The 12,556-nt window shown below is 33.5% G+C and overlaps 1 protein-coding gene across 3 annotated transcripts in view; it reads right to left on the bottom strand.

Annotated features, from left to right (window-relative positions):
- MMUT (methylmalonyl-CoA mutase) overlaps window positions 1-12,556 on the bottom strand; it is a 35,770-nt gene that overhangs the window by 20,758 nt on the left and 2,456 nt on the right. For all 3 annotated transcript variants that reach the window (XM_027602528.2, XM_027602530.2, XM_027602529.2), the window contains exons 2-6: window positions 10,757-11,180; window positions 9,123-9,490; window positions 5,389-5,546; window positions 3,186-3,357; window positions 1,939-2,187 (exon numbers count right to left, since the gene is read on the bottom strand). In XM_027602528.2, coding sequence (XP_027458329.1) covers window positions 1,939-2,187; window positions 3,186-3,357; window positions 5,389-5,546; window positions 9,123-9,490; window positions 10,757-11,141 — 1,332 coding nt within the window. In that variant the 5' untranslated portion in view covers window positions 11,142-11,180. The remainder of the gene's footprint in view (window positions 1-1,938; window positions 2,188-3,185; window positions 3,358-5,388; window positions 5,547-9,122; window positions 9,491-10,756; window positions 11,181-12,556) is intronic.

Here is a 12,556-nt window from a genome sequence, read left to right as displayed (position 1 = left end):
GTCTTGGAAGAGAACTAAAAATAACATCAATTCTCTCATCTTTATTTTTAGCTACATTAAGTATTCATGGTCACATAAATAAATATTCTTTAAAATACATTTCAAAATGCAATTTTATTTTTGATTTGAGCAGCAGAGTAATGATATAACTCCAACTTTATTGATACTAGGAAACATCTAAACCTTTAATCACAGCCTCATATATTCATGAGATGGTGGGAAAATGAATGGTGGAAGGGTATATGACTTAGCAGAAAGGAACAAAGTTAAACTTTTTTTTCTGAAGAACTCAAGAAATAAGAATTCATGTTGGATTCAAAAGAAGCCAAAGGTAAGATAGGAAGCTAAAAAGATGAGGGACTACTTTAGAATTTGCAGCTACCCCTCTCCCATTCAGTCAAGAGAACCAAAGTTTACTGCCTGCAGAAAATGGACCAAAGTTTACTTTTGCAGAAAAGCAATGGGCTGTCAAACATCAAGTACAGAGAGAGGCAAGGGCAAGATGTCTTGTTGAAATAAAAACCTGCATTCTGAATAATAACACTAAAGACAAAAGGCACACAGAGAAAACAGACAATACAGGATGTAGGAGAAAACTTCAAAAAATATAATTACTATCCTCAGAAAAAAACAGATTCTGTATTAATGAAACAAGCAGTATAATATACAAGGGAGAAAATCAGAAAGCAAAACTCAGCTTTTGGAAATTAAAAATATGATATACGAATTTTAAAGTAAGTAGAAATTTAAAGTTGATGACTCTCCAAGAAAACAAAACAGAATCTCATGGATGAGTTATAGAACAGATAAGAACATTAGAGTATCTTTTAAGGAGGTCCTTATCCAATAACTAGGAGTTTTGGAAAGAGGAACCACAAAAAATGGCAGGAAGGAAATTATCAAAAAAGTAATACAAGACAATTTCCCAGGGCTATGAGAACATGAAAAATGGGGGAGATAAAAAATGCCCACCGAAGGTCCAGTACAATGCAGGAAAAAATACACACACCGAAGTCCAGCAACTCAAAAATAAAGAGATCCTAAAACTGTTAGAAAGTTCCTGAGAGTGAAAATAGCATCAGATTTCTAAACAGAAATAGTGGAAGCTAGAATAAAAAGTTAGGATAAAAAGTAGATCAACGCTTACACACTCCCAAATGAAAATAATTTCAAACACAGTCAGACTATCCATCAAATACCAGAGTAGAACGAAGACATTTTCAAACATCCAGTTTCATATAAGTCATCTCCCATGTACCACTTTTAGAGGAGGTTCCTATGAGGTGTGCTTCAAAATAACAAGGGATAAATCAACAGAGGTAGACAGAGGATTCAGGATACAGATTCAACATAGCAGAGGTAAAAAGAATTCCCAGGATAATGGCAAAGGGCAGTCAAAGGGCCGCAACGGTCAACACGTCTAAAGAGAAACCAGTCGATATCAAATGAGAGCACTGGAGGACTTCAGAAGGATATATATACTATTCAGATATAATTGTATTGGTAGTATTGAGATAGGAAAAAGCAGAGGTAAGAATCAGCTAAAATACTAAACTACATACTACAAAGCAACAGATAATGCTTAAAATTGATGGAATTAGACCTTGTATATATGTGTAATTCTAAAATATGGAGATAAAAACAAACAAAAAAAGATGGATTGATTCAAGGAGAAGACAGAGAACTGTTTTTTTATGTTATAGCATTTTAACACTCAGTCTTTAACTCTTTGAACAAAATATTTATTACAAATACAAATATATTTTTAAATTATGTTTCCATTTGTATACTCTTAAAGTTGAATCTAAAATTCTTTTTCTCTCATTTTATAAATCTTGATATAAATCTATAAATGATTTGATTTATAAATCGAAATACCTATAAATCTTTATAAATCTGTAAATCTTAAAACCAAAGTTTCAAAGAAGAGAAACTGACCTTCAAGGCAGCATCATAAACATCATTTGTGAGAGATTCCATCATATAGGAACCTCCCCAAGGATCAGCCACTTTAGGAATCCCAGATTCTTCTTGAATAATGATCTGTGTATTCCTCGCAATTCGAGCACTTTTCACAGTTGGCAAACCCAAGGCTTCATCAAAAGAATTTGTGTGCAAAGACTGAGTCCCTCCAAACACTGCTGCCATTGCTTCTACTGTAGTACGAATAATGTTATTGTAAGGATCCTAAAACATTTAGTGAAAAGGAAAAAGTCAAAACAAGGAAACAGTTGATAAAAGATGCTATGATTAAGCGGTGACTTCTGCATACTTATTTTGCCAATGTCTACATTAGGCTTCAGAATATCCAGTAAATTTAGACAAATTAGTAAACAAGCCAGATTTAACAGGCACTCAACAAATGATTTATTAATAGATGATCAAAGAAACAGATGAACAATGTACTATGAGATAAAAAATCTGCAATTCATTCTGTTCCTGATTGTGATTTGGGTAAATCATTGGACCTTTCTGAACTTTAGCTTCATTAGCTGTAAAAAGAGGTTAAGACAAAAATGATTATTAAAGTTTCTTCCAACCCTGAAACTGTACTTCTCCATTTATAAGTACCTGAAGTCATATTTAATATGGCTATATTAGTTTTTATTCACTTTTAGGTGTATAAAAGCAACATAACTTTAAAGTTATAAATTATTTTTAATGTATCAAAATAATTTAGTACGTAAATAAAATGCATGGAAAAAGATTACCACACAATTTTCTAATAGAATGAAATTAAATTACTCAAATGATAATAGTCTTTAAATGCGTCTGTTTGCATGCATAAACACTTAACTAAAATAAATAATATATATGCACAAAATTTTAATCAATTTTATATTAAGAATTTTAACTCAAAATTATCTAAGATAATATTAACTAAATTATGGTTTTTACTTCTTCCTCATCATCACAGTTTTTTTTTACTTTTAAAAAGGTAAAACAGCATTACAGGTAAGCTGATTTATATGATTTTATATTGTTAACCACTAGAGGGAGCCAGTTTTATTTATTATAATCTGTGTTAAAAAACATAAATATGCATTATGCATCAGAATAATTATAATTTTCAAATATTAACAGATGGGTTCTTAAATCTACTTCCTGACTGCGCTATGTTGCTCGTAAGACAACATATGACTTAACTAAACCTCTATAAATTATATATATATATATGTATATACCTGCTCAGTAAGTGACCATCCTGATGTCTGACAATGCGCTCTCAGAAGAAGAGATTTAGAGTTTTTAGGCTGAAACATTTTCTCTACTAAGTGAGCCCAGAGTCTTCTCCCAGCTCTCATTTTTGCTATTTCCATATAAAAGTTCATCCCAATTCCCCAGAAGAAAGACAACCTAAAATAGTAATGTTAAGTCCATTATTTGATGAAGCATAACAATATAAAATGGAAAATAAAACTAATTATATCACATACTAAAGAAAATAGTGTCCAGATTTTAATTTCAAACAATAATTTGAATTAAAATCAAAGCATATATACTAACCTAACAGATAAAAGTACAGTTTTAGGCACACAGAAGAAAGAGCTGTGATTATTTGCTTCAGGTAGGAATTATTCACTTTAAAATTGGTTTTTTCGTTCTTAGAAAAGAAGTTCCTCTTGTGCCCTCAAATAAAGAATGAATCACTATCCAAAAATAAAATACTTCAAGAACACCTGGTATGTAAGTCAGGGGTCACCTGTGAAAGGACTAAAACCACCAACTTGTTTTCTTTGGATAGCAAGAAAGTTTTCCTGTTTTTTGTTTTGTTTTGTTTTTAAAGAATAATTATATATTTGGTCTAGGCATTTATCTCTCCAATTGCTCCCAAATCCACTACTCCTTTTTATTTTATATTCTGCAGCTGAGTTACACATTTAGTTTACTTGCCTGTGCCTAAAGGCACAAAGACTGTGTTTCTTTATATAAGACAAGGTGAGCCTTAAGTAAAGAAACTAAAAACTAATAAAAATTCTTGCTATACCCTGGGAAGTTCTTAACACTGCTATTCTCAAATACTGTCTCAGGATACCTTTTCATTCTTAAAAATTCTTAAGAACCCATCTGTTAATATCTAAAATTAGTTAATATCTAAAAAATTTTCAAAGACCCCAATAAATCTTTATTTGGATAATATCTATCAATATTTTATATATTAATTCATTTAGAAACAACATATAACATGTTAACATAAGTAACACTTTTATGAAAAATAATTATACTTTGCTAAAATAAAAAACTGTAATAAAACGTCACTGTTTTACACTGTTACAAATCTAATGTGTGGCTTCAGGGAAGACAGCTGGAATCAATATCTGCTTCTACATTCAATCTGTTGCAACATCACATATCATGTAGCTTCTGGAAAACAACACTGTACACTTTTGAAAGAATGGAGGTGAAAAAGGCAGATAAAGTCTTAATACACTCATGAAAACAATTTAACCTGAAAGACCCCAGGAAGGGTAGTGTGACCCTGAAGAGTCCTTGGACCACACTTAGAGAAATGCTGTCATAATATGTATAAAGGTATAAAGGAGCATTCACCAGTCTATAAACAATCTGAGGACAGAAGTCGTGTTTTTCACAAGTTTTTTTTTTTTTTCCCTAGCACATAAGCTGGTACTCAGCCCAGAGCAAAACTTAGCAATTAATTGTTTAACTGACTAATTCTTGATCACCAAATTTAAGCACTTCATAAACTTCAAAGCTTTTCCACATTTTTTAAGATTTATTTATTTATTTGAGAGAGAAAGAGAGCACGAGTGAGAGGCGGAGAGGGAAAGGGAGAGAGAATCTCAAGCTGACTCCACACTAAGCACAGAGCCTGACACAGGGTTCGATCTCAGGACCCCGAGATCATGACCTGAGCCAAAACCAAGAGTTAAATGCTCAACCAACTGCGCCACCCAGGCACCCCAAGCTTTTCTGTATTTTTCATACAACTTTATTAACAAGCTATTTTGAAACAGAAATGTTTTAAATAGCACTGTGCATTCCAAAATATTTATATTATGTAAATGCAGCAGAAAAAAATGAAATAAATGACTTCTTAAAATGGAAAATTAAAAGAATAAAAGCTAATATGCCTGAAATATGATGTTGACATTTTAATTGTCAAAATATGTCAGGTAATTGTATTTTCTGAATAGCTGGAAACAAGATTCTTCTAACTTACCAAAAAGTAGTCAAATTTAATTCTAATTTTTAATTATACACAGTATTGGCTTATTTTCTCATTATTACTCCAATAAAACATAAGAGGATCTAGGTATGACATTTATATGTACAGATTTATTTTATCAGTAGATCTACTGTACACTCATAAATTGGTCCTGAAAATTTTCCTAGTATTGAGACAATGTCTGAGGTCAATTTACTCACCTTGGTGCAAATTCATCAATTGTCAGACCAGCTTGGAGTCCAGTTCTACAGTATTCCAACCCATCTGCTATAGTATAGGCCAGTTCCAGAATGGCATCAGCCCCTGCTTCCTGCATATGGTATCCACTAATTGAAATTGAATTAAATTTTGGCATGTGCTACATAAAATAATAAAAAATATAACAGTGAATAAAAATTTTAAAAGGTTCTATTAAACCCATTTTCTAAAAGACTATTATTTTTAAATGATATTCAACTCAGATATACTAAGTAGTCTTTAGTATTAACTGAAAATATTTAATGCTTACTTTGTTACATTTAATTCACTCCTCAATTTAAGTGGTGATTCAACGACCCATCGTAAAAACTGTACCTGTTTTATTTTTCTAGTGAAAAAGAATCTGCACTAAAAATTCTTTAGAGTCAAAGTTTAAACTCTGAAATTAGTTAGTTGAGGTCAGGAATGCAACCTTTAGTCTGAGAACTGAATAACACATCTTTAATTCTAAACCAATGACTATGACCTCATGAGGCCCTAAGATCTCAACTAAAAATATAGGAATTTAAGTTTTACTAGTTATCAATTTCCTTATTTGAGTAAAGTCACGTATACAGTGGGGGGGGGGAGAGAAGATGATTCAATCCTTAGTACTATATATTGAAACAAAATGGGATAAAATACATGGCTTAAAAATCAGATGTCAATTTGATTTACTGTGACTTTTTTAAATTTATTTTTATTTAAATTCAATGAACATATAATGTATTATTGGTTTCAGAGTTGGAGGTCAGTGACTCATCAGTGCTCACTCCATCACGTGCCCTCCCCGATGTCTGTCCCCCAGTTATCCCATGCTCCTAGCCCTTTCCCCTCCAGCAACCCTATTTGTTTCCCATGCTTAAGAATCTCTTATGGTTTGTCTCCCTCTCTGATTTCATCATTTTATTTTCTCCTCTCTTCCCCTATGATGATCCTCTGTTTTGTTTCTTAAATTCTACATATCAGTGAGATCATATAATTGTCTTTCTCTGACTGACTTATTTCGTTTAGCATGACATTTAATGCTAAGCATATCCCAGACAGGTTTTTTTTCTGCCAAAAATCACTAAGAGAATGGCATTTCAGGGTGCACCTGGCTGGCTCAGTGGATGGAGCATGTGACTCTTGATCTTGGGGCTGTGAGTTTCAGCCCCACATTTGGGTGCAGGGATTACTTAAAAAACTAAAATAAAAAGATTAGAAAAAAGATGACATTTCCACCATTCTCCTAAAACTTTTTATTAGGTAGGGTACATATCACACATATTCTGCCAAGCCCCCAAATCATTATCCTTCCCAAGAGTTGGCCAAACATAAAATAATAAAAACTAAATCACTGATATTCAATACAGTAATTAAGAACATGGGCTCTAGATTAAGAATACTCAGAGTCTAGCTGTGTCACTTAACTAGACATATAATTTTAGGAAAGTTTCTCACCCTTGTTATTCCCTGGTTTTCTAAAGTATAAAATAGAGGTAATAATTATGCCTTCCTCATGGAGTTGTTGTAGGATTAAATGAAATGATTCACCTAAAACACTTAGCATTACGCCAGTATGCAGTAAGCACTCAAAAAGTGTTATTTGTTGTTAACATATGCTATAGATCTGTAATTTACATTTTTGAATATTTTATTTATAATTAACCAAAAGCTCTTGAAAAATGTTCCATTGCAAAAAAATAAGGGGATTGAATTACATGGAATTGAGAGACTACTTGAATATATGTAGAGTTTATAAATAAAAAGTAATAAAACAAACAGGTGCTTCTCTACAAAGAGTAGTTTAGTAGAATTTCTTTAAAAATAATAGAAATACTGGAATATTGGAATATTATTCAGCCTTAACAAAGAGGTTAATTCTGATACATGCTACAACATGGCTGAACCTTGAGGACACTATGCTAAGTGAAATAAGCCAGTCACAAAAAGACAAATATTGTATGATTCCACTCAGATGATGTAGCTAGAGTAGTCAAATTCAGAGATAGGAGGTAGAAAGAGTTTCCAGGAGCTGGAGGGAAAGGAGGATGGGGAGTTATTATTTAACAGATACAGAGTTTCAGTTCTGCAAGACGCAAAGAATTCTGGAGATGGATGGTGGTGATGGCTGCACAACAGGGTAAATGTACTTAATGCCACTGACCTGTACACTTCAAAACAGTGAAGATAGGAGATTTTATGTTATGTGTATTTTGCTACAATTAAAATTTTTTTAAAAATATAGAAGTTGATAATTTTCAAAGTACTTCAGTATAACTTTATTAGATCAGTATATAAAACCAGCATTTTTATCACTTATATTATAAAGCAATTTTGAGCTTAAAGATAACATTAGGAGCTTTCAAAAGGTGAAATGCCCAAGTACATAACAGCACAAACTGTACAAACTGCTACTAGCTACTCAATTCTCCACTCTCCTCCTGTAATACCTGAACCATAAATGCAGAGTGCATAGTACAAGGACTATACTTCCAATCTTCTCTCACTACTATCGGTGTCCACTGAGATACAAATGGTATTAGAGCTTCTTCCTTCTGGAAATTTACCTTATATCAGAGGAGCTGGGTCCATTCCCCCTCCAACAAACACATCCAAGCCTACCCACTTCCTCAACCATAAACTGGCATACTAACAATAGAGGACAAGCCAGATTAAAGGAGCCTGGAACCCTAATGACTGTGGAGCTACCATACAACCAAGCTCTTGACAGCCTACTGCCCAACTTTTTTTAGATGAAAGAGAAATCGACTCCTATTTAGTTTAAGCTACTGCTATTTATGTATGTGCATTTGTCATAAGCTGCTAAATGTAATCCTGTGCATATGTTCTTGAAATTGAAAAGGGGGATAAAAATATACAATTCTATACAATACAGTTCACATAGGCAAATAGGATCTATGAAAAGAAATAAAATTGCCAAGTGTAAAGGCTGAATATCAATGAGGAGAGTAGGCAATGCTTGCAAGAGTTCTGAGACAACAGCAATTATGAGAGTAAGAGATTAAAAAAAAAAAGGTTTCACGGTGGAGGAGAGATTGGGCTTTTGCCATGAAATAATATAGTCTGACTTTAAGGTAAGTTAAGAGAAGCAGAGAATTGCCGGCAAGAAGCAAAGTGTGAGTGATGGGGGAAAATACATATTAATTACTCAGAGGAAGATGAAGCTTTATGTTTCCCCGTGGAGGGATTACTACTAACACAGGAACACTATAAGAACCTTCTTTTCCCACCACTCTGTTGGGGAAGATGAACCTAATTCAGGGGTGAAATATGAGGGACCTCACTGTAGATGCAGATACAAGTGATATCTTATTAAGCTGATAATTTGATCCCCAGCTGTCTGACAACAGGGTATACTTCAAAACTGTATATGAATTCTGGAAAGAAATTTAAAAAGTATAAATTATGCACCCTCCTTGATTCTAACAATTATCAAAAGATAAAAATTTTAATAAAGAAGAATACAGTAAATGTCTAATGCCCAGAATTCTATAGATAACAAGAGTATAAAATGAGTACATTAAAAGCAAAAAAATACAAACTAACAACACACATACACATAAAACCCATACTCTGACTTTATACTAAAACTATTATTCAGACTCACTTATCAAATTCAAATTAGGTTATAATACTTTATAAAAATTCCTACATCCAAAGTAAAGCAAAACCCATAAGCAGCAGAAAATACCTGTGCTGTATATTCGAAGATGTCAGCAATAATTCTCATGGATGGTTCTGGAGGAAAAATATAAGTATTTCTGACCATAAACTCCTTTAGTATATCATTCTGGATTGTACCAGTAAGTTTCTCTTTAGGTACACCTTGTTCTTCTCCAGTTACTATAAAAGTTGCAAGAACTGGAATAACTGCTCCATTCATGGTCATGGAAACTGACATTTTTTCTAAAGGAATTCCATCAAAAAGAATTTTGGTATCTTCCACGGTGTCAATAGCAACTCCAGCCATTCCAACATCACCACGAACTCGAGGGTTGTCTGAATCATATCCACGATGTGTTGCCAGATCAAAAGCAACTGATAATCCCTGCTGACCAGCTAAATACATAAAGGAAAACAATGTAGGTTTAAGGAGTCTGGCATCAAAGTAAACTAATTTAAATTAACACTACTAAAGGTGTTGATTCATCTCATCGTTGTATACTTTTACAACAGACATTTTTATGCTCATACATGTCAAAACAAATTAAGATACTTCATTTTCCTAAGTTGTTTCCTACGTGGTAAAATGCACAAAATGAGTTGCAGAACAGAAAGAATAAAACATCTCACTTATCTCATGTCTGAGGATTTTTTTTATCTTAGCTTTTTTTTTAATAACTGAAAGTTTGTACTTCTTAATCCCCTTCACCTATTTTGCCCTTATCTTAACAATTTCAAGTAGAAATATTTTTTAAGATTCATGAAAAGATCTGGCTGTTTACAAATAGTTAACATCATTTGTAACTGTATGCTTACTTATTTTCGTTTTTGTATTTAATATGGTTATAACAAGATGTCTTGGCTATTCAAATATTCCGGGAAACAGAATTAGGAACACCATGAAAAAAACTAAAATAGTCTAGACTAAATATAAGGTCAATACTCCATGTGCAATATAAACTTATAATTCCTCAAATTTAGCATTCAAACAATATGATTTTAATACAGACCAGGTAGAAGAAATAGTAGTTAATATAATTTTCAGAGACATGAATGCCAGACTGCACTAAATATATTTGTACATTATCAATTGTTTATTACTTTATTTGGGCATCTTTTAAACCATTTTCCCCTTCAATTCCTATCCTGACAATGTTAATTAAAAGCTTCTCAAAGAAAAAGCCAAGGTCTGTTTTTATCATACAACTTCACCTAATTCCTTTTACATAATGTGCATTTTTTTTAAGATTTATTTATTTATTTGGGGGGGGCACAGAGGGAGAGAGAGAGAGTCTTTTTTAAGTAGACTTTGCGCTGAGCACTGAGCGCAGAGCCCAACACAGGGCTTGATCTCAAGACCCTGAGTTCACGAACTGAGACAAAACCAAGAGTCAGATGCTCAACTGCTGTGCCATCCAGATGCCTCCATAACCTGCATGTTAATTGTCGTTGGCATTCAAGAATTTAGCACCTTAATCTGGCTCACCCATCCTTTTGACCACGGAAGTTGAAAAACATTCATCTTTCAGAGTATAGTCTTGACTATAAAATTATAAAGTGACTATCATCTTTACAGAGATTAACTAGTCTCCCTTCAAAAGAAGCCAAGAACAGGAAATGTCTGTTTGATTATAAATATTATGTGTTGCATTAAAATCTCACCCTTAATATTATCTTTATAGAACTTATTGCTTTCTTCCACAGTACTAAAACCAGCATACTGGCGGATGGTCCAGGGCCTAAAGGTGTACATGGTGGGATATGGTCCACGTGTGAATGGCTTCACTCCTGGAAGTTCTTCAGGGAAATCCTTGGTATCCCTGCTAGAATATAAAGGCTTTATGGAGACCCCTTCTGGAGTGTGCCATATTAAGTCTTCTGGGTTTTTGCCTTTCAACTGCTTTTTAGCCAGGGCAGCCCATTCTGGATGAAGGGGTTGTCGCTGATGCAGAAGTCGCTGCCGTATAAGCCTGGATCCTGGTGACTCTTGGAGCTGCTTCAGGTGGTGTGGTGAAAGCAAAAGAAGCCGAGTCTTAGCCCTCAACATGATGGACCATGAAAAACACTCAAAAGGAACAAGACTGGCCTAGAAAAAGAAGCAGAGTATACATGTATTTACAAAAGGCAAAATGGGAACTATTGGTAAGAAGGGAATAAAGGTGGCATTTTAGTATCTCCTCCTTTTCTGGTTCCTATATCTGGTATTTTATAACTTTGACCCCTCTTCTCCACAACCACTATCACTGTTCTAGTCTTTTTCCTCAATACTTTCTTAGCTAGGTTTACCGCCAGTCTTAGACCCTCTAATCCATTCTACATACTGACACCAATGCAAATATGATCATGTCATACTTCACTTAAGATTTTTCAAATGCCCTGAATTATGTAAAGGATAAAATACAACCTCCTAATTTTTTCATTGAAAATATTTTTATACCTACTTTATGACATGCATTGTGTTGGGTGCTGGAGAAAAAAGTGGTGAGCGAGACAAAAAGGCATTCAAGGCCTCTATGACTTGATCTCTGCATACTTCTCAGACTCATCACTGCTTTTGTCCTCTACACATTTTGAAATACTGGAAACCTACAGCTCCCTGCATATATCAAAGTTCTGTGACTTGCTCTTGCTCTTTCATCTACCTAGAATGTTCCTCTTTGGCTAATGTGGCTAAGGCATCATCTCCAATACACAGGGCTTTCTATGTGCCAGGCACTGCTGTAAGGACTTTACACAGAGTAGCATTTTAATCCTCACAACACCACCAAGACAGGTACTAATATTATCCCCATTTTACAGATGAGGAAACTAAGGCACAGAAGAGCCAGCATTTAAAGCACAGGCAGCACTAGGTTTGAGAGTCCTTGCATTTAAATAATATATTCACAGCCTCTCCCTGAACTCACAAGCTGGGCTAAATGAGCTCTTCAGTAATCCATGCCACAGCACTTTCTCTGTTTACACATCCGTCATCCCCCACACTACAATATATTAGAACACTGTTTTTTATGTTGATATAAAATATATTTAAGATGTATCTTATATTTATACAAATACATGTGTATAAAATTTTATATAAATATGTATACATATGCATACATATATTTCTCTGCTAGTTTATAAACTGATTCTACATTAGAGGTGTATATTCCTGATAACTAGCACAGTGTTACACTAAGTGACTAAGTCTGATTTCATTACTTTACAGATGTAGAAATTAAGATCCAGAGAAATAAAGGAATAAATAAGGTTAAACAAAATTCCACTCTTTATTCAAATGCATGTCAGTGTCATACAGCCTCAACATATAGAACCTAGGATTTTAAAAGATTTTGAGATGCAAATTTTATTAATATATTCATCATGCCATATAATGTATAAAGCAACAAGTGAAGTGAGCTTAAAATTGTATTTTCCATACCATCTCCTACCTATCAATTTAATGAAGCTTAAAGGAAAATA

Source organism: Zalophus californianus, chromosome 7, assembly GCF_009762305.2.
Source record: "Zalophus californianus isolate mZalCal1 chromosome 7, mZalCal1.pri.v2, whole genome shotgun sequence".
NCBI lineage: Eukaryota > Metazoa > Chordata > Mammalia > Carnivora > Otariidae > Zalophus > Zalophus californianus.
This window is presented reverse-complemented; position numbering and strand designations above follow the sequence as displayed.